Source organism: Colletotrichum gloeosporioides, assembly GCF_011800055.1.
Source record: "Colletotrichum gloeosporioides strain Lc1 chromosome Unknown consensus_6, whole genome shotgun sequence".
NCBI classification, from domain to species: domain Eukaryota; kingdom Fungi; phylum Ascomycota; class Sordariomycetes; order Glomerellales; family Glomerellaceae; genus Colletotrichum; species Colletotrichum gloeosporioides.
The window spans coordinates 177,061-202,898 of record NW_025544651.1 but is presented as its reverse complement, the minus strand read 5'-3'; the positions used below and the strand labels follow the sequence as shown (position 1 = coordinate 202,898).

The following is a 25,838-nucleotide window of genomic DNA, read 5'->3' as shown; positions in this document are numbered from 1 at the left end:
CTCCGACGATCAACGGCCTCCGCCACGACGTCACGGTGCAGTCACACCCGCTGGGTCGCGTGGACCTGACAGGGACTCCCAGCGCAAGAGGGTGGGGCCAGTGACAATTCACCCAGCTAGGGGGTACCCCCAGCCTGCCGAAACGGCAACCTCCGACCGCTGACTGGGCCCTACGCTGAGACACAGCCGTTATCTTGTGACCGACAGCCGCACCACCCAAACTCTCCAAGTTCGCGATAAGACGTCCAGAACCCCGACAGCAACAAACTCCCCGACCTACACCCTCTCAATGACCTCGCCGCGCCAGACATGACAGGCCGCTCGCCCTCGTCCTCCGGCCTCCTCCCCATGCCCGGCTCGCCGTCCTCGTCGTGGGCGCTCTACCGCGCCCGCCTGTCCGCCATGTTCCGCCACGCCGACACGCAGGTCGTCGTGGCCTTTTGGCTTCTCGGTGCGTTCCCTCGCCGCCCTTTGCCTCGTCACCCCTCCCTGCTGACCCCGCGAAATAAACAGGCCTGATCAACAACGTCCTCTACGTAATCATCCTCTCCGCCGCGCAGGACCTCGTCGGCTCCGCCGTGCCCAAGGGCGTCGTCCTCCTCGCCGACGTGCTGCCCTCCTTCTTCACGAAGCTCGTCGCGCCCTACTTCATCCACCGCGTCCCCTACGCCGCGCGCGTCTGCGTCCTCATCGCCCTCTCCGTCAGCGGCATGCTGCTCGTCGCCCTCACCCCGCCCGACAAGTCCGTCGCCGTCAAGATGGTCGGCGTCGGCATCGCCAGCCTCTCCTCCGGCGGCGGCGAGCTCAGCTTCCTCGGGCTGACGCACTACTACGGCCCCATGAGCCTCGCGGGCTGGGGCAGCGGGACGGGCGCCGCGGGGTTGGTGGGCGCGGGGCTGTATGTTGCGCTGACGGACTGGTGGGGCTTTTCTGTGCGGAACAGTCTGCTATTTTCGGCGAGTCTGCCGTCGGTGATGTTTGTCAGCTTCTTTTTGGTGCTGCCCAAAGGCCCGTTGCGGGCGGGGAGGAAGGAGGAGGAGTACACCGCCGTGCCGGGGGCGGACGACCTCGAGGAGGAGGACGTGGAGGAGATGTCGCGGGACGCGGCGTCGTCGGCGCTGCTGGCGCCCGGGCTGGGCGTGACGAGCACGGCGTACTCGGCCACCAAGCACCACGACGCGGCGACGCACTCGTTCGACGCGAACCTCGCGAGAGCGAAGAGGCTGTTCTTCCCGTACATGCTGCCGCTGCTGCTGGTGTACGTCGCCGAGTACACGATCAACCAGGGCGTGGCGCCGACGCTGCTCTTTCCGCTGGAGTCGTCGCCCTTCAAGGAGTTCCGCGAGTTCTATCCGATGTATGGGTTCCTATACCAGCTGGGCGTCTTCATCTCGCGCTCGTCGACGCCGTTCTTCCGGATCCACCGGTTGTACCTGCCCTCCTTCCTGCAGGTGGGCAACCTGGGGCTGCTGACGGCGCAGGCCATGTTTGACTTTCTGCCGGGGGTGTGGGTTGTGTTTGTGATTGTGTTCTGGGAGGGGTTGCTGGGCGGCGCGGTGTATGTGAATACGTTTGCGGAGATTATGGAGAAGGTGCCGGCGGAGGATAGGGAGTTTAGCCTGGCGGCGACGAGTGTGAGTGACAGCGGGGGCATCTGCATTGCTGGGTTTTTGGGGATCTTGATGGAGGTGAGGTTGTGTGAGTGGCAGGTTAGTAGGGGCCGGGATTGGTGTCGAAAGATTAAGGTGGGTTAAAGATATTGTTCAGTCCATGGCCATTATTACTATTAAATGTTTAGATATTCCTCTTTTTCGGGTGAAGTGAAGCATGTGCATTTGTGGATGACATCCAGATTGAGGTTTCCCTCTCTCCCTCCAGATCTCCCACGGTGGCCTATGCGAGCGAACATCCACCGAGTCTCCTAGTTGTTGAAAACGACAGTGGCATTGGCTTCAGACCGCCTAGTGTTCTTGCATTTGCACAGTCACAATTCTGGTGTGCTTGATTCCCCCGATCGAGGACGACAAGGGTAGGAATAAGGACAGGTCTGACGACAACGATGAAAGTACCAAGGACGAATGAAAGCGGCAACGACAGCACGTGATGGCAATAATGCGGATACAAGTCCAACAGGGAAAGAAACCTCTCCAGCAAATAAAACAGGCAGGTGGTCACAGATGGAAAGTATCTCCGCCGGGTTCTGAAGACTTATTCGCGTGTCGACGAGATGTTCAGGCTCTATTCGTTTCTAGTGCATCGTGAGTCGTGGTGATGGTGGTCCAAGGTGACGAGACCAGTCACTCGAGATGGTGCGCAAATGGCGGACTGGGGGATTTGATCTTGGCCTTGAGATGCAACCAGATCAAACAATCTGGTACGATGTGACGAGATGCGCGCAATGAGACGATCCAGGCGGGAAAGATTGACGAGGCTCAGCGGAGCATCGGACGACGTGCGTGTTTGCGTTTGGCGGCGAGTGAACCAAGAAATCGGGCATTTTATTACCGGCGGCTGTGTGAAGTAGGCGGTCCAGTCACAGCCATCAATACTGGATGCTACTGCGTGCGGTGTCGCGCATGAATGTCTCGTCTCAATAGACCCCCACGGCCCATTCATCGTACCTAGTCCACGGGGGTTGCCTTGGGTTGCAAGCCAAGGGGGCCAAGGCAAGGGCGCTCCCGAGAGGTGGCTTTCCGTTTCTTCGAAATGAGGCTGTTCCGACGTCAGAATGTGTCCGTGTTTTGCCTCTGGCGTGCGCTGTTTCCTCGCTGGCGCCCGTTGTTCCCGGTGGTGGCAGTCAGTGGTTCTGGGCCCCACTATTAATCGTTTCTGGCCTGATGGGGAAACAGCTCACTGACATGCCACTGACGGGCCGCTCCTGTCCCCTATTCGTTTGACTTGATATCAGTCAATGGGTGCTTTGTTTTTCCTTGGAAATGGTAGAGTACGTTTTTCGTCCAATCATGGCCAGATTTCCAGGGAGGCACCCGGGATCTCAGTCAGAGATGGGCTCAAGATCGAGCCAGCTTGCCAGCGAAGGGCACTGGCACTGGCCGCTTGGCGACTTGTGTCATGCTCTTGGGGGACGGGACGGTTTAGTGAGGTGTTGGCAGCCAGTCAACGGCGAGAAATGGCAGGAGAAGGCGGCAAGGAACCGGACCCGAGAAATTTTCATTGCCTCATTTTTTGATGGTTTTTTTCTTGGTACTATCAAATGGGAGTCATGCAATAGCCTTAGGACAGTCTTGTTTACTTACCCATTGATAAAAACCATCAAAGGGGCTCCGTTCCGGTTCATCTTCGCCCAGACGCGTCCTTGCTTCTGTCGTTTTTTTCTTTCTTAGATTGCGCAGATTCTGAGACCATCGAAACTGCCTGCCGCCGCTGCACTTGTTTTCTCTCTCCCATATTAAACGTCTTCGGACCGTTTTTCTAGAATCGCCTTATACACGCAGCGAAACGTCCCAACTGCAACGCAGACGGTTACCGCCAAGTCGACTGGCGTTCTAGACTTCGCAGCCGCATCAGACGGAAAGAGCAACCCGAGAGCAACAACAGCAGTATCAGACGTGGACCCGACCTACGACCCTGGACTGAATCTGCTGCACCTTCCCGCCCCTGCCCAAAATCCAATCCACCTCACCCTGGAAGACACTCCCTTCACCGCAGCAGCCAGTCCGAACCCGACCGGACGACCGAGCACGACTTCCTCCCATCGCGATAAGAGTCGGATTTGATACTGGATCGCCCCTTCCCTCTCTTCTCTTATTAGAGTCTCGACTTCCATCCGGCAAACCCCTCGCGACTTTTTTTTCCTCATCTTCTCATTTTCGGTCTTCCTTCTCACTTTGATCGGGACTGTTCCTTCCTGATGAAGTTACAAGACTCGACATACGACCACAACCTGCGCTTACACCATAAATCTCACCAACACGCCACTTTCACACCACCCTCAAGATGCCACTCTCAACACCCACGACTGGCTCTTCCCAGCTCGACCCAGAGGCTATGACTCTGGCGAGCATAGACCTCAGTTGTCCATTCGCCCGCTCCTTCCACAAATTCAACGAGCTGCCGCCGGAAATTCGCCTGCGCATTTGGCGCCTGGCGGTGCCCCGGCCTGCCGTCATCGAACGCGCCATGAACTACAGCCTCATGGAGCATACCCTTCGCCGCCAAGCGCCGATACCCGCGGTTTTGCAGGTTTGCCGAGAATCTCGTGCAGAGCTACTCTATGAGAGGGAGCACCGCCGGGGTAGAACGCAAGAACAGTTTGAGCTGGTGCACTCGACAGGCGCAAGTGGAAGGGGGGCGTATGTCAATTGCGAGAAGGATACTCTCTATATCTACAGAGGTAAGAGCTTGAAATTGTCTGGATTTGAGGGCTATGACTGACAAAAGCAGCTCCTCCCCGCGCCACCATGCCAGACGCAGCAAACTTTGCCAACATCCAGCACCTCGCCATGGACTGGGGTCTCCGTCCGTGTTGGGTGCAAGGGCAATGCCTCGTTGGCATCCACTTTATACGGCAGTTTCCCTCTCTCAAGACGCTCACTCTCCTCGTGACGTTTCACGTGCACGCCTTCGGCAGTTCCGAGTTCGCCTCCAAAGTCAAGCAGCAAGAGCGCATTCAGCGTCGCCGCGCTCTCTGTGAGATCAAGTCCTGGGTCATGGACGCGATCACAGAGACGAAGGAGTCTTTGCCAGATTGGAAGGCACCTGAAGTGAGAGCCGTTCGGAAGACTGACTATTGGACTGGTGGCAAGACGAGCACCCCGCGCCCGATTGTTTAGGATGCCAACGAGCCCCATGGTGCCCATTCTTGTTACGTGGTTGTTGTGGCTTTCGTAGGACTGGACCAGATCGCTATGAGTTACGGGTGGTCACCGTTTCCCCCCATGGCATGAGGGGAGACAATGACGGGGGACGACGAAGGGGGACGATGAGGGGGGAGAACAACGACGGGAAAGACGACGACAGAAAAGATGAAGACAGAAAAGACGACGACGGGGGAAGACGACAAAGAACGACAGACAGTTCAGAAGAAACATGGGTTGGAAACAGAAGCATTGTGTTTTGTGGAGATATGTTTCTTATGTTCATGGCATGGCGATGGCGTTGACGGTAGCATCAGCATTCCTGGATTTCTTTTAGGATGCATCATAGGCATGTTAGATACCACAGGAAAAAAGCACCTTTCATTTTCTTCTTCAGCGCACCAAGTAAGCATTGTGTATGACAGGGCGTCTCCTTTGAATCCGTGATATATCGACGAGATCGCCTAATTTTCCCCAGGTCTGCGCGGACATGATTCACATGCAGCCAGCAGATTGGAACACCTTATTTTATCGAGGACGACGGTCAATTAGAGTGGATCGAGACGACTGCGAATCTAACAACAGTAGAAATGACGATAGAAGTAATACTAACGACAGGGACGATAGCAACGACGACGACGCCGGAGATAATAGCGAGCACATGGAAAAATCAGTCACTCCAGTCTCACTTCGATAACTCAATACCTTTGTTCTATCTCACCAAACACATCAGAGGCCTTTTCGCTGTATCTACACCCGCAGCCATCCCTCTCCAAGCTTGGCATCCACTTTCTCCAAGAGCCGCCCGCAGGTGTGTGGCCCCCACGAGCTGAACGATGTCAGACCAACAACACCGTCCCGCAACACCTCTTGGCGAATCCGACTCCGGAGACTTACCTGTCTCACACTTCGGCCCGTTTCCGAGATATCAACCGTGTCAGTGTTATCATCTCCGAACGGGTGGCTGGTGCTCGGGAATACGAACGGCGGTCGGGCTCGGATTTTGCGTGTCGGGCGAGGGATGATTGTTGGTTGTTTGAAATGCGGAACATGACATCTTGGCGTTGGGTTAATGTGGAAAATGTTTATCCAGGTTTTTGGGATGGGTTAGGTGAGATCGCTGCCCGTATTTTTGGGTGTTGGAGGGTGTTTGCCGATGTGCGGTTTTGAGGTGACTTTAGACTGCCACGCTGGGCCTGCATGGATCTTGCTGGAGGGTCTGTTTATGGTTCATCTTTTTGTGTTCTCGATCAAGCCTAATGAATGTCTGCACTCAAATTGTATACTTTAAGCTTCAATCCACATAGTGTATGTCGTTGCAGAAAGGGGGCCCTGCAAGAGCCGCACCTGAACAACGCTTCTCAGGCCGATGCGGCAACATTCAGTGTTCTAGAACGCTGCACGGAAACATTTCAGCTGAAAGCTTTCCGTCCCATGTCATTCTTTTCATTAGCGCGACGGATTTTAAATGGGAGTTCTGGTTGAAGTACGGTGGCATTTTGGGGAATCCTTGCCTTTGGAGTCGAGGGAGGGGACAGTTTGGAGATGATGTACCTATGACGCATACGCGGCTCACGGCACCCCCTGTGAAATCTGTCGTCACCACCATTGACAGCATTGCGATTTCAACTTCTGCTCACATTACTTTGGACGTGATTGGTTTTACTCAATTGTGTTGACAGTACCACCCACCAGAGCATAACCGATCTATCCGTTAAGACATTCTTCTCTGGACACCACCCCGATTCGCACGTTAGACAGCAATATCAAAAGGCACAATGTCGTTCACACGAGCCCTTGCAATCCGTCGCGCAGCCATCCCGAGGAGCATCCCGCGGGCCTCAATGCCCATCGCAGCAGCCAGGCAAGTCAGATGGGACAGCGCCAAGTCGAATGACGGAGACCTCGGCGGGCCGGGCGGCCAGGAGCCTGTGCCTCCCCAAAGCGGCGCGTCGCAGAGTTGGTGAGTTGTACTTGAATCACGTCGGTTCTTTTATGTGTTACTGACTGCAGTCAGGCCTACCCTGGCAGCGATCGCGGCTGTGGGAGTCGGCGTCGGGGCCTACTTGGTTCATCTGAAGGGGAAGCCAAAGGGCACGAGGCCGCCTGGCGCAGGGGATTTTGATAAGCTTGCGGAGAAAGTTACGCCGGGAAAATAATGGCCATGAATGAGGTTTGGGGTAATATCAAAAGCTGGGCTACTCAGATTGTACGATCTATGCTCGCGGTTGAGAGCCAACAGACTTGTTTCGGGGGCATCTCCCAACTTAATACACGGGATTTCAACAAGACTGATATCTGACACGCTTATTCCGTGAGGCGACACCGCCTTGCCGTCAATTCAAAGGGTCTGGTCTTTCGCTCCAGTACCTCCGAAGAGACCGCTTCGCTCTAGATACAGCAATCGCACTGGGCATCCCCGTCAGCCGCACGTTCTTTGTTGATGCAAAAGAGGGATGGCTTACCGTGACGTAGCTGTTAGCAGCAGACGTCGTGGACTGGCAACTTCCAGAACCCACGTGCTCGTTCGAGGCACAGGTCGATTGCATCTCCAACGCGTAACAAGTCTGGAAGTTTGTCTGGGACACTGTCAGTCAAGAGGAAGATCCCCAAGGCGCATGACCTATCTGGAAGCCTTACGCATGGCTGCACGACGCTTCTGCAAGCGGCGAAGATTGCCGGGACGTTGCAAACGACAAGGATGAACGTGGTTGAACGCATATTGATACACGGGGTAGAATTGCAATGCCGAAGCGCAGTTAAAGAGTGTAGTAGGATGAGTCTGGGATCGAATTGTGATTATGATTTCAAAGAACGATGTAAGTGAGCGTCGTCTATCCGAATTATTTATCCATTTGCCAAACCAAGCCTTCAGTTGTTCTCCGATATTGAATATCAATGGCAACAAGTATTGCGGCTCGACTTCGGAGAGTATCATCATCGCCGACGGCGTTTGAACCTCCGCCCACCATCGAGTCCCTGGCAACTTTAGTACGATCCGCTATCGCGGCTGGTGGAGTCTTTTGATATTAAACTGGGAGTTCACCCTGCACAACGGTAATTCGCATTCACCGAGAGCGCTGAATAAATCTTAGACCTAACTAAACGTACGTTGATCGCGGTGAAGCCAAGCTTGACGTGCCGCTTTGATAACGGGCAGTCGCTGACTCGGTTATGTAGTGGGGCGCCGTACCCAGACTCAACGTCGCCATACACACATACTGTTCAACAATGTCTCAACACCGAGAATTGGGTGCCATTGTACAAATGAAAATAAGTTCTTCTCATCGGCATGAATCCAGTTGCTGGCATGTCATTTTCATAATCATAGAATGACTGCTCACACGGCATCAACTCGACTCTGTGCTGCTTCATATAGTTCTTGATATCTCCCAAAGAGTATGGTCCACTTGAATAAACTTGATCAGAGTCTGACTTTCTGTCTCTTCTTCCTCAGCGTTGGAGGATCTCTCTGTCGCGCTGAAAATCAAATTAAGTCCAGCGATCTTGCCCTGATCTTTCGTGTTATGAGCAAGAATGGTCATTACTTTCTCCACCGAATCGAAAGATAGGTAAACTCTATGCGATTGGGAGTTGAAGAAGACACCTTGATCCATGAGGTACAACTGGATTTGGTGTTATCAGCATTGACTATCCGCAAATCATGGGGTTTCGTGCTGTTACCTCTGGTCTTAGCTTTGACCCTCGAATCCGTCGGTGGTGACAAGACTGCGGTCTGCTCAATCACAGACTCACTTCCTGTCTCAGAGGTGAGATCAATCACAGCTTTGTTGATGAGCTTAACATGATCGTTCATAGCCTTCACCATTACGGAAAGATAAGTATCTTTCTCAGGGTCTGCAGCCTCGTGACTATGCAGGTCCCCGTCTGCCGTCTTGTCTGGCCAGCTGAATGAGATGATCTGAGGGTATTCTCTCTTCACAGAAGACGCGCCTACCGCGCCTGTAGGAACGATGATGATTTGGTACGCCTCATCTTGGTCACTGAAATGGATAGATTTGGTATGATGATGATCTGTTCTGTAAGAAAGTAAGAAGGCCGACTGAGTGAGACTGACAACATGGAAACAGAAAGGATGCAAGGTGGACTTACCAACATGCTTGAATGGTAACATAAAGATTGCGTCAAGCCCAAACCTGGGATCTTTGCTGAGACCCCAGTAGTCCTTCGGCCCGCATAAACGTATTGAGCCACTTCGAGGCCCGCCAAGTCCTGAGCTGATTTCGAGTCTGCCGTCACAGGTGAAGGGCGATTGGAAAGGCACTCGCGGGGCTCCGAATGCATAGAGACCACACCCCAATCCATGGAATTTGGTCGAGTCGATGCCTTGGTAGTACTGATCCGTCCATGCGCGGCCTGCCGCCCTGCTTGCGTTGGTTCTCCGCTTCTGAATGCCGTCCAGGTTTCCCGCGTCGGCGGGGTCCAGCTTGCGCTGGGCGGCGGTGACTTCTTGTGGCAGGGGAAAGAATCCATGTGCCGACATAATGCAGAACGAGATCTGATTCTATTAATATGGGGAAGCGGTTAGTTCGTTTGGTGCCAGCTTGTGAAGCTGGGAGTCTGAACGAGGCGGTGGTGTCCGTTTTCGAGTCGACGGGCGGGGACGCGTTCGCGTTTTGTGGCGCTGGTAAGGGCAAGGGAGAAGGCGGTCAGCCATGCAAGCATCTTAGAGCGAGGTCACCAGAAGCTTAAAATTTCTCCCTGCATTTTGACTTCATCATCACTCTTTTGGTTCTATTGAATTGGTAAAAACACAAACATTGATATGAATCAAAAAACCATCTAATTCCTATTTCATCAGTGGCATCCAGCTAGTCATCGGCACGTCCTTATCGTAATCATAGAAAGACTGCTCGCAAAGCATGACTTTGACGTCGTGGTCTTTCAGATATTTCTGAAGACGGTCCATCAGAGATTGATCGATTTTTCGGAAACACATCAAGGTGGTGCCTTTGCCATCGTCCTTGTCTTTATAGAATGGCTCCGTGGCACCGCAAATCAGATTCAACCCGACCGTTTTGCGCTTGCTATCGCGGGCTTGAATAAGAATGACGTTTTCCAAGGAATGGAACGGCAGGAAGATCGTCTGGAACTCCTCATGAAATAGATTTGCAGCGAAGAGGATGCCTTGTTTCAAGAAATGAAGGTGACCTTCGCTTGTTAGTCTGGCTGCTCCATGCTACAATTTGAAATGCGCTTGGGGCTTACCATCGACATTAGATTTGACTCGTGTGTCTGTTGGCGGCGAAAGCGTCGCCTCCACGCCCTCTAAAAGGTTCGAACGGTCCTCACAGAGGTCGACAACTTTCTTGTCGAAAGCCTTCAGCTGGTCGTCCAGGGCCCGCTTGAGCACAGTGCCATAGGTGTCCTTCTCTCCATCTGCGGCTTCACCGACTGTGCCGCGTAATTCTTCATCCGCTTGCTTCTCAGGCCAAGTGAAGGATATCATCTGCGGATACTCTCGTTTGATTGACGACGATCCCGTGGCGCCAGTCGGCACGATGATTACTTACTACGCTTGCTCCTTGCTGAAGGTCTTTGACACATTGGGGAGTATGAAGATTTGCTCTGTGACTTCGTCAGGGATAATCTAATTTCTTAAGAGAGGAAGACTGCCTACCAATATGCCGGCACGGAATCAAGAGTGCTGCATCGAATACTCCGTCCTTGTGGACACCAAGGTAGTTTTTGGGGCCGCAAAGTCGAATACTTCCACCTCCAGGCCCCTCAGTGCCAGACCTGACCATGATCTTGCCCTTGCCAGTGAATGGTGAGTGGAACGGAACCTCCGGCGTGGCGAGGCGACACCATCCGCAACCCACGCCTTCCATATCCTTATCTAGAACACTTTTGCCCTGGTAATATTGATGCTGCCATGCGAGCCCCTGATCTTTGCTGCGTTTGCCGGTCCTTCGCTTCTGGATGTCGTCCATGTTCCCCGCATCGGACGCGTCCCGCTTCCGCTTAGCGGCCCCGCCAGCGGCCTTTCCTCCGCGGCCGCCGCGTGATGAAGTGCCGCGCTGAGGCATTGTTTGTGCAATTGCGGCCGGTGTACTCTGGTCTTAGTCAATTGCTGTTCAATGCCAGGTGCGGGTGATGTAGCTCTTGGTGTGCTGGAGAAAGTGTCCAGGGAGTCGCGAACACAGACGTGCACGCGTTTTGTGGCGCTGGCAAGGAACTAGGGAGAAGAGGATCTGCAAGCATCAGGGGATGAGGTCATCGGAAGGTCCAAGTCTACCTACCCCTGCGTACTTTGCTCCATTGTACCTTGCACCAAGCTGAGGATATTTTCGTTTCCACGAAATATTGTATGTTTTACTGCTTTGAAGCGTTTTAACGTTGTCGTTGGTGTCAACTTGACCGCATTGAATCAAACACTCCGTCTTCCATTCTCAAAGTCCTTCCTCGCTGGAAGGGGGCTACTAAAACGCTGTCACACCATATTCCACAGTCAAACTACAGATCCGAATTCACAAAAAATATCAAGAGCCGGACGATTTGCTCAAAACATCCATCTCCAACGCGTCTACAGAATACATGATTGATTGCTTAATCTCACTTAAAAGCAAGCCAACATCATCGCACCAGCTGCCGTTCCAGCCCCCAGAGATCCGGTCCATCCAGCATTGCATTACCGCTGGCGCGCAGTACAGCACACCGCGGCCTAACCGGTCCAATGTCTCGACTCCCCAGGGATCCTGCGTGACACAGCGGAAGTGTCCGTCGATCTCCTCACTGACGCATCACGCCTTGTTCCCGTGGAGCAACCGGCAGCGCGAAATTGCCGACGGTCTCAATGAGAGACTTGCAGACAGCAGGGCACTTGCTGAACGTAGGGCTGCTTCCGAGTCTCCCCAGGCCGGAAAAATGGGTGTTTCAGACGCCACAATGTCGTTTTGACTGCCCGAATTATCTTTTCCAAGCTTGGTCTGACTTGCTAGGACTATGCTCAAACGTCTACCGATAGCTGAGACACCCGGATACCTAGGTATATTGCCTCGAGGGATCAGGAGATCGGGGGACTGGCAACAACGTGGGCATCTGGTTGGTGCATATGCATAGCACACAAGAAGCGTGTCTGTAGAATGATAAGGAGTAGTTTTAAAAGTAGTTTGGTGAAGCTGTTGAATTCGCTCAAATTACATATGCTCGTACACGTTTATCGTTTCTCTGATCATCATAAGTCATTCCTTTTCGACTACCATGCCTCCCACATCTGGGCCCCCATTGCAACCAGCCGGTTGAACAGTTCATCCCTGGTGACAATCGCAGTGAGATGGTGCTCCTTGCCCATGGTATCAGTGATGATGAGTCCATCGGCAATCTCACGATCAGTCGCCCACCCCACAAAGATCTTGGACTTCCATCCGAGACCTCCAACCTTGCGGATTTCCTGTGAAACCATATTAGAACGTGGCGACATCAGCTTTATGGAGCAAATTCTTACTTGGATATCCCCAATAGCGACAGACCACACAGGTTTTACATCTTCCGCCTCCGTTGTCCAACTCAACGCCGGAGTCGTAGCGGTAGCTGTGATGAATGCGTGACCCCGCTTACCCTTGTATCTCGCCGGGAAACTAATCGGGCCCTTCTCAGGATCGGGCTGCTTCTTGACGACGCCGAGGCGGTCTTTTGCGTGCTTGGCTCCGACCTTGGCCTTGACCTTGTCCGCTGCGAGTGTGGTGTTGATTCCGCCCTTGGCGGTACTCTTGATAAAGTTCAAAATCCGGTGGCCCTTCTTCTGCTTGTGCTCCTCGGTCTCCGACTCTGCCGGGGCAAGGGCCACCTCGTCGGGCTGAATGGCTTCGTCTATCTCGTCTTGGTCGACGCCTTGTAAGTTCGTGAGTCGTTGAGTTTGAGCAGGACGCCGCTGGAACTTACCAAGATGCTCTAGGCCTTGACCCGCAGTGGCGTGAGGCTCATCAGGAGGGGGCGTCGAAGACACGGGCGGCGGCGGCAGGGGCGCCTTGTTTCTCTCACCGATACGGAGCAGCGTGATCGTAAGCTGGGCATTTGTGGGAATGCCCTTGAGAATGGTGTTTCGCAATTCAACATACTTTTTCCAATGAGGGTAGGTGCTGGACATGGACATACTTTAGACACGCGAGCAATCATAGTTGACAGGAAGACTGACCGGTTGATGAACACCAGGCCTCTTTGGATAATCGGGTCGCCGAAGAAGGTAAAGCCGACGATGAATCCGGTTCCCTTGATAAGCATGTAGGAAGTTGTGAAGAGCGATCCGAGGAGCATGGGGAGCAGGACGCTGGCCAGGATAAGTCGGGGCCGTTGTTGGGGGAACGGTGGTGTCGGGCTGAGGGCGTTTCCAAATCGTTCGTACGTATCAACCAACTTTGAACAAATCAGATATGCCTGCACCAAAGCTGGCATACATGTCTACTCACATCTGCAATAGCATGCATCACAGGCCTCGCCTGGGTCCAGACCGTCTCAGAGACCGGCTTCTTGGTCTTGTCGTGGTGAGTAGGTGACGTAGCCCCGCCGGTCTTGTCCTTGGCGTTGACGACATCTTCAGTGATATTAGTAGGGTCCGGCGCAGCAGTGTCGGTGTGGGGATCGCCTTGAGGATGTTTGCCCGCCGCGGTGCTGATGACCAGCGATGAGATGCTTGTCACGAAGCTGTGCGCTTCCTGTTCCACGGCTTCGCCTGCATGCTTCTCGGGGGCTCCCGTGATGGAGTCGTCGGAAGCGAGGACGCCTGAAGCGGGCTTCTTGACGCCGCCAGTCTTGCTATCGATGAGGGATGCGGGAGCGGGAGGGAAGCAGAAGGTGCGGGCTTCGGGAACTAAGACAAGGACAATGAGGAAGCTGACGAGAACGGGGATAACAAAGTCAAGCAGCCATGCAACGGTGTAGACGGACAGAAAGGCCGAAGTGCGCTTCCACTCGCGCCACGATCGGATGCGAACGATGTGCTTCCAGAATGAGAATGCGCCAACGATGACTGTCATGTACAGGCGTTCGACGTGGGCGCGAAGTTTGTCGGGCGAAAACTCCTCCTCGTCTGCAATGTTAAGGTCGAGAGATGCCAGCTGCAGGGTGTCAGAACCTTAAACCGGGGAGGGTTGGATGGGATCATTGGACGAAGCTTACCGGGGGTTCTGGGATCGATTTGACGTGGAATACTTGCTAGGGAAACATCAGTAACGGCCACCAATGGCACAACATTCAGTCATAGCGTGTATCCAGGCCCTACCTTGTCGAAACGTCGGACGAGGATCCAAAGTTCTTCATTTGACAAGCCACCAACCATCGGCTGCGCGACCTCTTTGGCGTGGGTGTTCCAGCCCAAGTTCTTGACCTCGACCTCGTTGTGGTCCATCTGTGCATGTCCCTTCTCTTCGATTGGTGTCTCCTTGGTCGCCATGTCTGCAAGGTGGTGGCTGTCCGTGGGCCTCTCGTCCTCATGTGCCTCCACGATCTCCGGTTCCTGTCCCATCGTAGATTGGCTCGAGTAGCTAAAGTCCGATTGAGTTGGCGTATTTGACGGGTCTACGATTGGTTGGAGTGCTGCTGCAGCAGTTGCTGGCGGCGGCTGTTGCTGCGCCGCCAGCTGCTCGTCGTCTTCTGTTGAGTGTCCCTTGAACATGGTGTGTGCAGGATGTTGGGGATGGAGACCAAAGGGGGGGTCCTGAATGCAAAAGCCAGGGAGCCCCTCGTATTTTGAAGCTGCAATGAGCTCCAAAAGCATGGTTCGGGCCCAGGTCTAGATCCAGCCGCCGCCGACGTCAAGCGCGTAGCTGGCAACAGCTTTCCGCTTTGGGCAACGGACTCATGACGTCACGAGACGCGCATGCACTGATTGGTGCTCCGACAGGGAGATGGCGATGATCACACGCGGAAGATCTCCACATGGATGGGCTACGCGGGAAGGAATGACACCTGTTTACCGAATGATTGGATCCTCTCGCCTGCCTGTTTGACGGCTGCTGTTGCAGCTGCTGCAGCTGCATTCCTGATGCAGAAGGGAGAGGCCGCACCGCACGTTCGATCCCTGAAAATTAGGGAAGTTGAACATCATCCGAGCTCGATAGGGGCGATCATTGGCTGTTCTCTTCGTGTTTGTCTCGAGAGACTAGAGCCAGGCTACTGCATTCGGGAGTCATATCATCAACGGAGACCATCCTCGTGGGGATGTCGTGGACTGCGCTCTCGACGAAGTGGAGGCCATGTAAGTCCGCGCTCTTTCTATATTTTCGCCCTCATCCCTTACAACATTCCGAGACAGACAACCATGACTAGTCCAGCCTCACCCGCGGGGTTGGAGACCAGCCTCACGCCTGGACCAGCCGATCCAACACCTCACCGAGCTAATCCTGCCAAAACAACCTGTTATACCAAGAAACAACAATCATAGTGCCTCCCTCCCACCTTCAGCTACCGGCTTAGCGGCAACGGCCACCGCCATCGTGGTTCCACTCGGACATTTTCCTCCAGGCCTGCTCCTCCACGCTAACCACAGCTTAGACACAGCGTTTGCGTGGCTCCACCCTAGGGCTTATGGCGATCTTGCCGTCGCACCGAACACAACAACAGATCACCAAGATCACCACACGGAAGGGTGGCCGAGTTGGTTATGGCGCCAGGTTAAGGTCAGCTTAACATCTGTTTCCTGGTGGGGCAACCCGCGCGAGTTCGAGTCTCGTCCCTTTCATTTTTTCCTTTTCGTCGTGTATGCGGATTGACTTTTTTTCGTTGCCGTGCTTTTCTGCTAGGAAGTGCGTGTGAAGCCAGCGACATCCAGTCTATCGACCTGAAGGGAATTTAGTGCACCATAATTCACCTTGCTGCATTATTACAGATATGAAGATGTTCAGAGCATTGTGTCAAATACTTGTATTTAAGTTATAAAGATTACTTTTACGTCTAAATCATGCATTAAATCATGCCTGGCCCTTCCCAGGATGCATCATTAGTATCCCGCCCACCACGTGTAGTTGTTCGTCTGCTCCGCGGTATCCCACACCAACGGCACGCTGGTGTCCTCCGGCCTCTCAGGCCACGCCTGCGCCAGGCCCTTCCAGACCTTGACGTCCGTCCAGCTCGCCTTCGCACCGCTGGGCTGCGCTGCGTCACCCGCGAAGAAGCTGAGACCAGTGCTATCGTTGCGCGAGGGGTAGATGCGCGCCGTGAGCGCAAAGCGCTCGTTGACCCAGATCTCGAGCAGCGAGTTGTCGAGGATCACATGGAAGTTGAGGTCCTCGGTGGCAGTGGTGTTGCTGCCCTTGGCGTGGATCTCGTACGGCTGGAAGTGCCCGACGAAGGTGGCGTTGTTGAAGTTGGGGAGGAGCGAGCTGCGGTCGCGCAGGACGCGGATCTCGGAGGCGGCGGGGTCGAAGACGATGGTGGTGCGCTCGGCGTCGTCGGGGCTCTGCGCAACAACGATGCCGGCCGGGCCGGAGAGGAGGTCCGCGCCGGAGAGGGTGGCGGTGAGCTCGTACGAGGAGCCGAGGTCGGCGGCGACGGACTTGGAGGCGTCGGTGAGCTCGCCGACCTCAATGTCCTGCTCGGCGGCGCCCTCGCGCAGGAGGGCGATGACGTCGGGCAGCGGGCGCAGGCCGAGGGTCTGCGCGGTGTAGCCGTTGCAGCTCTCGATGCAGTGGGAGCCGTCCTGCTGCTCGCCGCAGTTGACGACGCCGGCGGTCTCCTTGACGAAGAGCTCGACGGGCAGGTTCATGGCGCCCTGGTAGCCGAGCTGCTTGGAGGTGTTGAAGGCGTAGTCGGAGGCGATGTCCTCGTTGGCCCAGCCCCACATGACGCGACGGCCGTTGGAGGAGCGGGTGTCCTTCCAGGTGGCCTGGGCGTAGGAGATGCCCCAGTCGAGGGCGCCGCCGGAGGTGGGCGTGAACTCGACGGAGCCGTTGTCGCGGCGGGCGATGTCGCCGCGGTTCCAGAGGGCCCACTGCTCCTTCCAGTGGGAGGTGGTGTTGCCGCCCTCGGCGCCCATGGAGACAAACCAGGCCTTGTCAGAGGAGTTGCCGATGGCGAGGTCGAAGAAGCTGCTGACCTCGAAGTTGTAGCCGTACGAGCCGGTGACGTCGGGGGCGCCGAGGGAGGAGTTGGCGGCGGGCTCCCAGAGGGCGCCGAGGAAGGTCCACTCGGTCAGGTTGGAGGCGGGGGCGGAGTAGAGGGGGATGCGGGGGCCGATGAAGCCGGGGCGGGCGGCGCCGGGGAGCGTGGCGGGGACGTCGCCGGTCTTGAGGCCGGAGCCGAGGACCATGTAGTAGTGGGGCTCGGCGACCTGGAGGAGGGCGTCGAGGTCGGTGGAGGGGAAGAAGCTGGGGTCTCTGAAGCCGGTGACGTTCCAGCCCTCGGGGGGCCCGTAGATGACGGTGCCGACCTCCTGCCAGGTCTCGCCGTGGTCGTCGGAGGTGAACATGGCCTGGACCTCGGTGCCGGTGATGTACGGCTGCTTCCAGTTCGTGGGCAAGGCGTGGATGCCGGTGCCGAACGTCAGGAGGGTGCCGTCGTTCTGGCCCTCGGTATTGACCACCTGCGTGGTGCCGGTGAACTGAGAAAGGGGGCCGGAGGGGTATCTGCCGGCGGCAATGGAGACGGACGAGTCGTTGGTCCAGTCGCGGACGTCAGTCCAGTGGAAGAGGTCCTTGGAGACGGCATGGCCCCAGGAGACGTTGCCCCAGTTGACGTGGTTGGGATGGAACTGGTAGTGCAGGTGGTACGTCTCGGTGGCCGGGTCGTAGACGGCGCCGCAGGGGTCGTTCATCCAGCTGTGAGGCCCGAGGAAGTGCGAGCGCGGCCTCCAGCGCGTGAAGAGGGTGTTGTTGCCCGCCGTCGCGAGGTACTCGGACGTGATGGTCGTCGGCGCAGTCGCCGCCGCGGGGACCGCAATGGCCCCGAGAGACGCGATGGCCGTGAAGACGGCGCTACCCTTGAGAATTGCCATGCTGTGCTGTAGAGACTGGTAAATCCGCCGCTTGACGTCCCAGACATTCTGGACGGTGAACCGTGAGCGGTTCATCTTATATACCAACGAATCTGGCGGCGCGCATCAGACGATCCGACCCCATCCATTTCCCATTCCACCCGGGGAAGAGGCCGTCAGGCAGGCCGTCGATACGACGTCAGCCAGGGCCGAGCCAAGATTGAGTCTCCGCCGTCAGACGCAAGGATACAGAGTCATGATCCCGGGCTACTGCGGCTCGGCGAAGCTGGTCATGACGAATTGACGATGGCTAGTCGAAGATTGCCTACTATGGCACACGAGCCAAGGAGAAGGTCGTCCCTTGGACTGAAGTTGCGGGCCGAAAGGAACTGCACCACGCGGTCGGGAAGTCGCTGGTATGGGGATGGGAATCGCGGGGCGGCCAAGCCGGACTGGAGACGCGCTACCCCGGCGGCGGTGGGTAGTGGCACTGTCGGTGGTGTTGAAGGAGGGAGAAATTGCGGGAGATGCGGAGTCGCGGGGGTCGGTCGGGACATAGTTCGCTGAAACTCCTCGTGCGGATGGACTGGGGGAGAAAAAACAAACGGGCTGGCCAGGGCGTTTGTTTCTTGGCCTCATACCGTGCTCTCCGATGCATGATAAGCAACCTAGCATGCAGCATAGCTGCACGTCTTTCGTTCCCCGAAAGTCTCTGTCCCGGCTAGGCCTCGTCGTCCGACTGGCTAGCCACTGCTGCGATGCGCAAGAAGAAGCAGACCGGTAACCCGAAAGGCGCGTAGCCAACCGACCAACTCCAACATGGCCCGCATGACTTCGTGGGGATTTGCAATTTCCAGCGGTGCTTTGCTCGCTGTTACCACACATGGGGGGGACGCAAGGTTAAACGGCCGAAGAATCGCCAGACCAGCCCCGCCGCTAGATGGATCTCGTTGGATCTGGTGCGAATTTTGGGGGCTGTCACGCGCCATGCCATGCCGACCTTGGTACATTTGCCAGCACCCTGTTCTTAACTGCGTCTTGTTTGCGTCGTTCGTACCAGTCAATCGGGTGGTTTCTGGCCCAAGCTCGTGCTGTGTTCGGACGACTTCCACTGGGGGCAATAGAGTTCTGCGGAGGCATTAAAATGAGTTTGCGGAGGCAGTGTGGGGGAACAGTGGGATGCAGAGTCAGGTTTTGTTGGTCATGAGCGCAAGCAAGAATATTTCCAGAACGAATGCTAGTGAGCTGATGGCCATCACGAGCTGTCAAATTCTCGCTATATTTACTCATCAGTTCCGCCAGCCAGCCTGAGCAGCTTTGTCGCTAATGCGAAGCGATGGTTCTGGAGTCGGTCTGTCGGCATTCGACAATGATGAGGAATCACGGTGACAGGGAGAGGGGGCGAGAAACCCCGGGTTTGCCGACGGAAGAACGCATCTCCGCAACCTGTTGATTTCTTCTTCTTCTCTCGTCAAGGGCGGAACTCTCAGTAAGTAAGAGGTGTTTTCCGCCCGCGGAGTGCGTGCGAACCCAAAAGCTACAATCTCGGAGCTTTCGGTCATTTCCGCGAGTTGGAAGCGGAATCCCGGTTTTCGATCGGTCGAGTGGGGCCGATACCCGCATTTTTCACAATTTCGCGCGGCCCGCATCACCGGGGCCGAGTCTTCCGCTCGACAATCCGCAAGCCTTCGCCGGATCACCATTCCAAGTTCCGTGCGTTTCCGTATATTTGCAGTCCACGTGACGGGTTTCATCGTCGTAGTATCGTCGACTGTGCTAAACATCTCATGTTTTTGTGAACTTGACCATGGATAAGCAGGCTTGCGTGAAGAAACTTTTGCAGTTACTAGCACGACTGGCAAAGTCGTACACTCCAAATGGACATGTCCGCCATAGCCAGATGCCTTGGCAAAATAATTATTCACCAAAACAAGTAGAAGCAAACCACAGGGAGACGTGCATGACAAACCGACAAGCAGTCTTGAAAAGCCGCCCTAAATGCAGGCATCGGACCGCAGTCCACGGAGTCCACGGAGTGAAGCGATATTGCCTTTACGGACTCGGATAAAACTTCAGAGCCTCATTCTCCTCAGTTGCACTCAATGACACCCGACTATGCAGGTTGAAGATCATGACGGTGGAATGCCGCATTACCCCGCTTGCTCGTGCCAGCGGATCTCTTATCACCTGCGGCGACACGTGGCTAGCATGGGACGTCCCGTCATCCCGTTGGCAAGTCCGAGTTAGAAGATACATTCGACGTCTATCGCGACGTCTCAGAAATAATTTCAAGACCATTACTGAAGATTGACCACGCCATGGCTTCCGCAGAACCCGAAACTATCATGCTAAGGACCCTCACCGAGGGAGTCCCCGACACAACACAAGAACCAGCTTCAAACACAGTCTCTCAATTTCCCAACTGCCCAAATGGAGGCAAAGCCTGGCTAAAAGTTGGGGGCTCCTGGCTCATTTTCATGAACACCTATGGCATCGCGTCAACTTACGGTGCCTACCAGGCGTAATATCAGACCGATAAACTCGCGTCAAGCTCGCCTTCGGCGATATCATGGATCGGCACTACCCTAGTCTGTCTACTAGGCTTCACCGGTATCCTTGCAGGTCCTCTATACGACAGCGGATACATCAGAAGTCTGCTCGCCTTCGGTGGATTCCTCGTCGTGTTTGGCTTCTTCATGCTCAGCTTGGCAAGCGGGTACTTTCACATAGTTCTGTCGCAAGGTGTTTGCATTGGTATCGGCAAGTAGTCAATCATTGTTGGTACCTAAGCTGATGCAACGTTAGGAAGTGGTTTACTTTACGTACCTGGCGTCTCCATCGTTTCCAATGCCTTCACCACTAAGCGCCCCATCGCCACCGGCATCGCAGCAACCGGATCAGCCGTAGGCGGGGTCCTCTTCCCCATTCTCTTCCGAAATCTCGAGCCGCGCATGGGATTTCCCTGGGTCAACCGCATCTTCGGCATCTTGGTCCTTGTCACCTCCCTCTTCGCCCTCATCCTCCTCCGCCCAGATCCCATCCCAAATCTTGCCCGAAGGCGAGGCGGCGAGCTGCTAGACTCTTCGGCCCTGAATGACATACCCTACCTCTTCTTCTGCCTCGGCCTCTTCTTCGTCGAGCTCGGCTACTGGATCCCGCCCTTCATCGTCGCCCCTACGCCCAGCTCTCTCGGCACAAGCGCTGACTTCGCATTCTACCTCTTAGCATACATGAACGCCGGCTCCCTAGCCGGACGCATCCTCCCCGCGTGGATCGCGCAAGTCCGCACCATCGGGCCCGTGTGGGTCCTGATCGTCGGGTGCCTGAGTCTCGGAGCGCTCATCCTGGGGTGGATTGGCATCCGTGATGTGACGGGCATAACCATCTGGGGCGTCTCAGTCGGGTTCATGTCCGGGATCGCTGTCGCATTGCCGAATGCTGTTGTGCCGAGGCTCGCGCCGTACGCCAATGTCGTCGGGGCTAGGACGGGGATGGTGTGGTGTTTTGTTGCGTTTGCGGCGTTGATAGGCGCGCCGATTGCGGGAGTTCTTGTCGATACTGCGACGAATGATTATAGCCGCGGTCAGCACTTTAGCGGGTTGAGTATCTGTTTGGAAGCTGCGCTGCTCTGTGTACCAGCTGTCCACGTCGCTAGAAGAAAGGAGGAGTAAGAAATCAGGCAGCATGGCATCACCTGGAAGACCAGGTCCTTTTCGCCACTCGCTGAAGGTCGACTGTCGCGCTCCGGGCGTTAGTACGCTTCTGACTGGAGCCTTAGACTCTCATTACTACGTAGTAATAACTCCGCTCCCCGGACCACGGGAAACTCAGATCATCATTTTTGAGGATAGGAGGGGTTTGACTCGAAAAAGTTCGTCTCGTTTCTCTCTATTGTGTTCTGTCTGCTGTTTGTATGTAGTAGGATCCACTGGGACGGCATTTGCCCAATACAAGGACGTGTCGACGACTAAACAATACGATCAACACTACCACGTGCTTTTGCTGTACCTACATCACGAACAAGCGTTGGCATTAAGTTCGGAACTTCTCCGGGACGGTATTGAAGGCAAGTGGGGGTGGAGACCAGGACACCGGGGATGCGTTTCAAGGTGAGCAGGGTTGTTGACAAACCAACCTCAAATCAGACAACATGGGAAGCAATCTGTATTTTCTCTCTTTCAATCAGGTGAAGAATTTCATGGATTATTGTTAGTTTCATGTCATAGTATATGTAGCTATTGTTATTACTAGAGGTCTGGGAAGATAGCAATTGGCACTCAATTCTAGTTGATCATTTGATATCAAGACAACATCGAAACTGAGCTGATCATGTTCAACTACTTTGAGAATGTTTGAGCGTACCTTATTCAGGGTGAACGCTTTGCCTTGAAGTCCTCACCGCTCGACCGAGATTTTCTCGCCCATCACCCCAGCCACCGAGCCAGGAACGTGATCAAACTGTCCAATCCCAAGGGCACTCAGCTCCAACAACCCCACCATCGCCAGGCCCTTCTCCAATTGCCACGCCGTTTCCTCACCAGCTTCCCCTGTTCCTCGGGTCAGATCGGCCCCATTGGTGCAACTCTGCCTTGGAAATGCGTCGGTGTCGGGTTAATGAGGGCGACGTGCGCGCCCATACAAACCCCGGTCATCTCCAAAACCAGAGTGCCAGGCCCGCGAGGCAGGCGCGCCATTCCCCAGATTTCCCCCGCACCCGTGGACCGAGTGTGGGACGGGGGGAAGGGTGATCTTCTGCGGGGATAAGTAACGGAAATCGAGGATGAACCTCGTCTTCCTCGGAACCTTCTCCTGCTTTCGCTCACTTTTTTTTGTTTCTTTCCTGCAATGCGCGTGTGATTGTATGCAGCTGGCCAAGGTCTTCAAAGCTTAAAACAGACTTGCATACATCTTTGAAGCTTGTCGCAACGTTTCAACCAACCCAGCCAGCCTCTTAGGGCTCACCAATAGCAACGCAGGATGGGCGGCTTTCGCGCGGTCGAGGATCGGCCCACGCCGAAGGAGGTGTACAATTGGCGCCTCTACATTGAGTCTGCGATTATTGCGACAGGATCCCTGCTGTATGTTCCCAAGCTTGCTGGTCCAAATTATTCGCGGCGAAGACTCAAGACCAAGCGCCTCACTGACACTGTTTCCCAGGTTTGGGTACGACTCGGCGTTTATCGGAACAACAATCGCGCGAGCTAGTTTCGTGAGAGACTTCGGCATCACTTCGGCTACGTCGAAAGAGATATCGTCAAACATCACGTCGGCCTTCCAGGCTGGCGCGCTCGGCGGCGCGCTTATGTGCTTCTTCAGTATGAAGTCGTAGCTATCTCGCAGTGATGGAACCAAGCTAATTGTCAAAGTCACCGAGTATGTCGGCCGTAAATGGGCTCTTATCATCAGCAATCTGGTCTTCCTCGCAGGCGCGATTCCCATGGTCGCTGCCACGAATGACTTAGCATCAATGTATGCCGGCCGAGCTTTGACCGGCTGGGGCTGCGGCGTTATCACCGCGACTGTGCCGTCCTACATCGCCGAGCTGTCGATTCCCTCCATCCGTGGTATACTGACCGGCTTATTTGAAGTCACATACCAGACCGGCTCTCTCATCGGTTTCTGGATCAACTACGGCATCAATCAAAACATGAACCCGAACAGCTCCGCGTCCTGGCGCCTGCCCATGGCTGTCCAGCTCATCCCTGCAGGTGGCTTGCTCATCGGAGGCTTCTTCCTGCACGAGTCGCCGCTGTGGCTTTACAGAAAGGGACGGGAGGAAGAGGGAGCCAAAGTCCTCGTGGCGCTCCGACATCTTCCGGAAGACCATCAGTACATGCAAGAAGAGGTTGAAATGATCCGCGCGAGACTTGCGGAGGAAGCGGCTGTCGCGAAGGCTTATGGTAACGGGTTCTGGGCATACATCCGCGGCTCTCTGTCTGAGCTGTCGCGAAAGGGCATGTGGAACCGCCTTTTGCTTGTGTTCGTTGCCTTCACTTTACAGAACATGTCTGGTGCCGCAGGTAAGTTTGAAGCATTCCTAGCCACAGATTTTCTCTACATTTGTCGCGTTTCATGCCGAAATCGACAGTCTCTAACAAACTGTCAGCTATCAACTACTACTCTCCAACACTCTTCGGCTCTATCGGTATCTCTGATGTGGCTTTGTACACTGGAATCTATGGTTTGGTCAAGGCCGTCGCCTCTATCATATTCTATGGAGCTCTCATCGACATTTGGGGTCGTCGTCGACCCACCATCATATCTTCACTGGCGTGTTCACTTTGCTTGTGGTTTGTCGGTGCTTATGTAAAGGTAAGCTTCTTCTGGAAGATCACCAAAGCCTGTTTTAGGCTCTAACAGCTGCAGGTCGGAAACCCGGCCCCGATCATTGCTGCAGGTGGTGAACTCTCGTCATCCACTAAATCAGGTGGCCAAGCTGCTACTGCGGCTATTATGATTTATTCCGTCTTGTGAGTTTATTTCATCTCTAAGTCGTAACTTCAGCCCTTTAAATTGCATAAAGAATTAACATTAAGCTAACACGTGCTACCCTAGTTGGTCCTTCGGTCTCAACGGTATTCCGTAAGTCGCGACTAGATGCAATTGCGTGACGGCAATACTAACTCCTCCTAGTTGGATCGTTTCGGCTGAGATCTTCCCCGGCGCTCTTCGAAATCTTACGGGAACCTTCGCGGCCTTCACGCAGTGGCTCATTCAGTTCATCATCACGAAAGCATTGCCGTACATCTTTAGTAGTCTCAGCTACGGCGTATGGTTTTTCTTTGCCTGCTGGATGCTCACGGCCACCGTTTGGGCATTCTTCTTTCTTCCTGAGACCAAGGGTGTCACAATCGACCAGATGGATGCGCTATTGTATGTTCTCATCTGCTTCCTCCAAAGACTGAACACATCTCGGTGCAACCAACTAACTCTTCACCTTAGTGGATATGAAGGTGATCGCCAGGTTCACAGCCAACAAGCGAAGGCGGATGATCGGAAGAGTCTGGACCAGAATATTCGTGAGGTTGACCGTGTCGACGAAGCGTAATGTGCCTCAAGTTAGGATTTAGCAGCTTTGCACACCCTGAAGGACATATCCGGAAGTTATCTAAATGCCGCCGGCACATAGTTGGGATGACCCGGCACAAGTGGGACTCAGCTTGCCGTATTTCCGACCACGCGTCACGCCGAAAGGGGGATGGTGATCTGCCGCCTGCACGTACTATGCAGCAAGCCTCAAATTATAACTCTGCCCGCATCGTTGCTTTGAGCGCCTTGAGAATGTTGCGCATGAGACAGACGCGGGAAGTTGCAGTCCCGTTGTCCTGAGACTCAACGCTCGTTAATAAGCTCCGACTAGCGCCGGGGTGGCCCTCAACCTTGAACGCGCGCGCGCTTGAAACGGGGGGAAGTGATGAGACGGTACGCCTTACTTACGGCTAGACCTGCTTTTGTGCTGGTTGACGCGCAATGAACAGGCCAGATCGGATTCACGAGTAAGGGCGTTTTAGTCATGGCTTGTAATGAGAGAATAATGCGAACGAATATGTTTGACTCGTCAACGGAGCCGAGCGCTCGGAGAGGGATCGACGGTGCAGTGAACGGCACATCATTGGCAGCTCTTGGCGACGGACCTTTCTTGGCGGTGTTGTTTGGACGGACGGAGATCATGTTGTAACATTGTCGTGAGCACAATCTTCAGACGATGATCGGTAGATCACCTAGGACACACCCTGGTTAAGGGCACCAAGGACTCAACGTCGGACTCTAATTCACTTGCCTAATTACTCCTTCCTGCATTGCAGCGTCATAAGAAGTTAGCAGGCGATAAGCTTAATCCTCCAACATGGCTAAAACAACGATGAAAAAGAAGCTTAGGGCTTTCGGCACTAGTCAGGAGTTTATGTCGCGAGAATTATGTCAAGTCCCGATAGCTTAAACTTTCTTTACTCCACCTTGCCGCGGGGAAGGCGGCAACGCGGAGAAAAGGTGGAGGCCGGCCGCACGCCTTGCAGGGCGGTGGGAGCCGCGAGTAGCGTGTTTACAGTCTGCCAGACACCGGATGAGCATCCGCTACTCACTTTGTCCTGGTG

General features: G+C 54.8%; 9 protein-coding genes across 9 annotated transcripts; 5 read left to right on the top strand and 4 right to left on the bottom strand.

Moving 5' to 3' along the window:
- Positions 1-309: 309 nt before the first annotated feature.
- GCG54_00014466 (Protein BTN1) lies at positions 310-1,754 on the top strand (the record flags this gene model as incomplete). Its single annotated transcript, XM_045414298.1, has 2 exons — positions 310-451; positions 514-1,754. 2 exons carry the CDS (start codon positions 310-312, stop codon positions 1,752-1,754), a joined length of 1,383 nt encoding a protein of 460 aa, XP_045270876.1.
- Positions 1,755-3,957: 2,203 nt separating this feature from the next.
- Positions 3,958-4,793, top strand: GCG54_00014465 (uncharacterized protein; the record flags this gene model as incomplete). Its single annotated transcript, XM_045414297.1, has 2 exons — positions 3,958-4,354; positions 4,405-4,793. 2 exons carry the CDS (start codon positions 3,958-3,960, stop codon positions 4,791-4,793), a joined length of 786 nt encoding a protein of 261 aa, XP_045270875.1.
- Positions 4,794-6,595: 1,802 nt separating this feature from the next.
- GCG54_00014464 (uncharacterized protein) lies at positions 6,596-6,976 on the top strand (the record flags this gene model as incomplete). Its single annotated transcript, XM_045414296.1, has 2 exons — positions 6,596-6,780; positions 6,835-6,976. The coding sequence occupies 2 exons, from the start codon at positions 6,596-6,598 to the stop codon at positions 6,974-6,976; spliced, it is 327 nt and encodes a 108-aa protein (XP_045270874.1).
- Positions 6,977-7,153: 177 nt separating this feature from the next.
- GCG54_00014463 (uncharacterized protein) lies at positions 7,154-7,538 on the bottom strand (the record flags this gene model as incomplete). The annotated part of the gene is made up of 3 exons (XM_045414295.1): positions 7,154-7,252; positions 7,283-7,396; positions 7,458-7,538. The coding sequence occupies 3 exons, from the start codon at positions 7,536-7,538 to the stop codon at positions 7,154-7,156; spliced, it is 294 nt and encodes a 97-aa protein (XP_045270873.1).
- A 650-nt stretch (positions 7,539-8,188) lies between these two features.
- Positions 8,189-10,867, bottom strand: GCG54_00014462 (uncharacterized protein; the record flags this gene model as incomplete). Its single annotated transcript, XM_045414294.1, has 6 exons — positions 8,189-8,443; positions 8,521-8,852; positions 8,931-9,342; positions 9,664-9,989; positions 10,047-10,346; positions 10,459-10,867. 6 exons carry the CDS (start codon positions 10,865-10,867, stop codon positions 8,189-8,191), a joined length of 2,034 nt encoding a protein of 677 aa, XP_045270872.1.
- Positions 10,868-12,036: 1,169 nt separating this feature from the next.
- Positions 12,037-14,451, bottom strand: GCG54_00014461 (uncharacterized protein; the record flags this gene model as incomplete). Its single annotated transcript, XM_045414293.1, has 7 exons — positions 12,037-12,231; positions 12,286-12,671; positions 12,723-12,919; positions 12,976-13,193; positions 13,247-13,894; positions 13,956-13,991; positions 14,059-14,451. 7 exons carry the CDS (start codon positions 14,449-14,451, stop codon positions 12,037-12,039), a joined length of 2,073 nt encoding a protein of 690 aa, XP_045270871.1.
- A 1,323-nt stretch (positions 14,452-15,774) lies between these two features.
- On the bottom strand, positions 15,775-17,841 carry GCG54_00014460 (Acid beta-fructofuranosidase; the record flags this gene model as incomplete). The annotated part of the gene is made up of 1 exon (XM_045414292.1): positions 15,775-17,841. The coding sequence occupies one exon, from the start codon at positions 17,839-17,841 to the stop codon at positions 15,775-15,777; it is 2,067 nt and encodes a 688-aa protein (XP_045270870.1).
- Positions 17,842-20,063: 2,222 nt separating this feature from the next.
- GCG54_00014459 (Fujikurins efflux protein) lies at positions 20,064-21,416 on the top strand (the record flags this gene model as incomplete). The annotated part of the gene is made up of 3 exons (XM_045414291.1): positions 20,064-20,242; positions 20,297-20,499; positions 20,551-21,416. 3 exons carry the CDS (start codon positions 20,064-20,066, stop codon positions 21,414-21,416), a joined length of 1,248 nt encoding a protein of 415 aa, XP_045270869.1.
- Positions 21,417-22,722: 1,306 nt separating this feature from the next.
- GCG54_00014458 (putative quinate permease) lies at positions 22,723-24,793 on the top strand (the record flags this gene model as incomplete). Its single annotated transcript, XM_045414290.1, has 8 exons — positions 22,723-22,823; positions 22,903-23,060; positions 23,112-23,765; positions 23,852-24,057; positions 24,106-24,215; positions 24,301-24,327; positions 24,379-24,618; positions 24,688-24,793. 8 exons carry the CDS (start codon positions 22,723-22,725, stop codon positions 24,791-24,793), a joined length of 1,602 nt encoding a protein of 533 aa, XP_045270868.1.
- Positions 24,794-25,838: the final 1,045 nt, after the last annotated feature.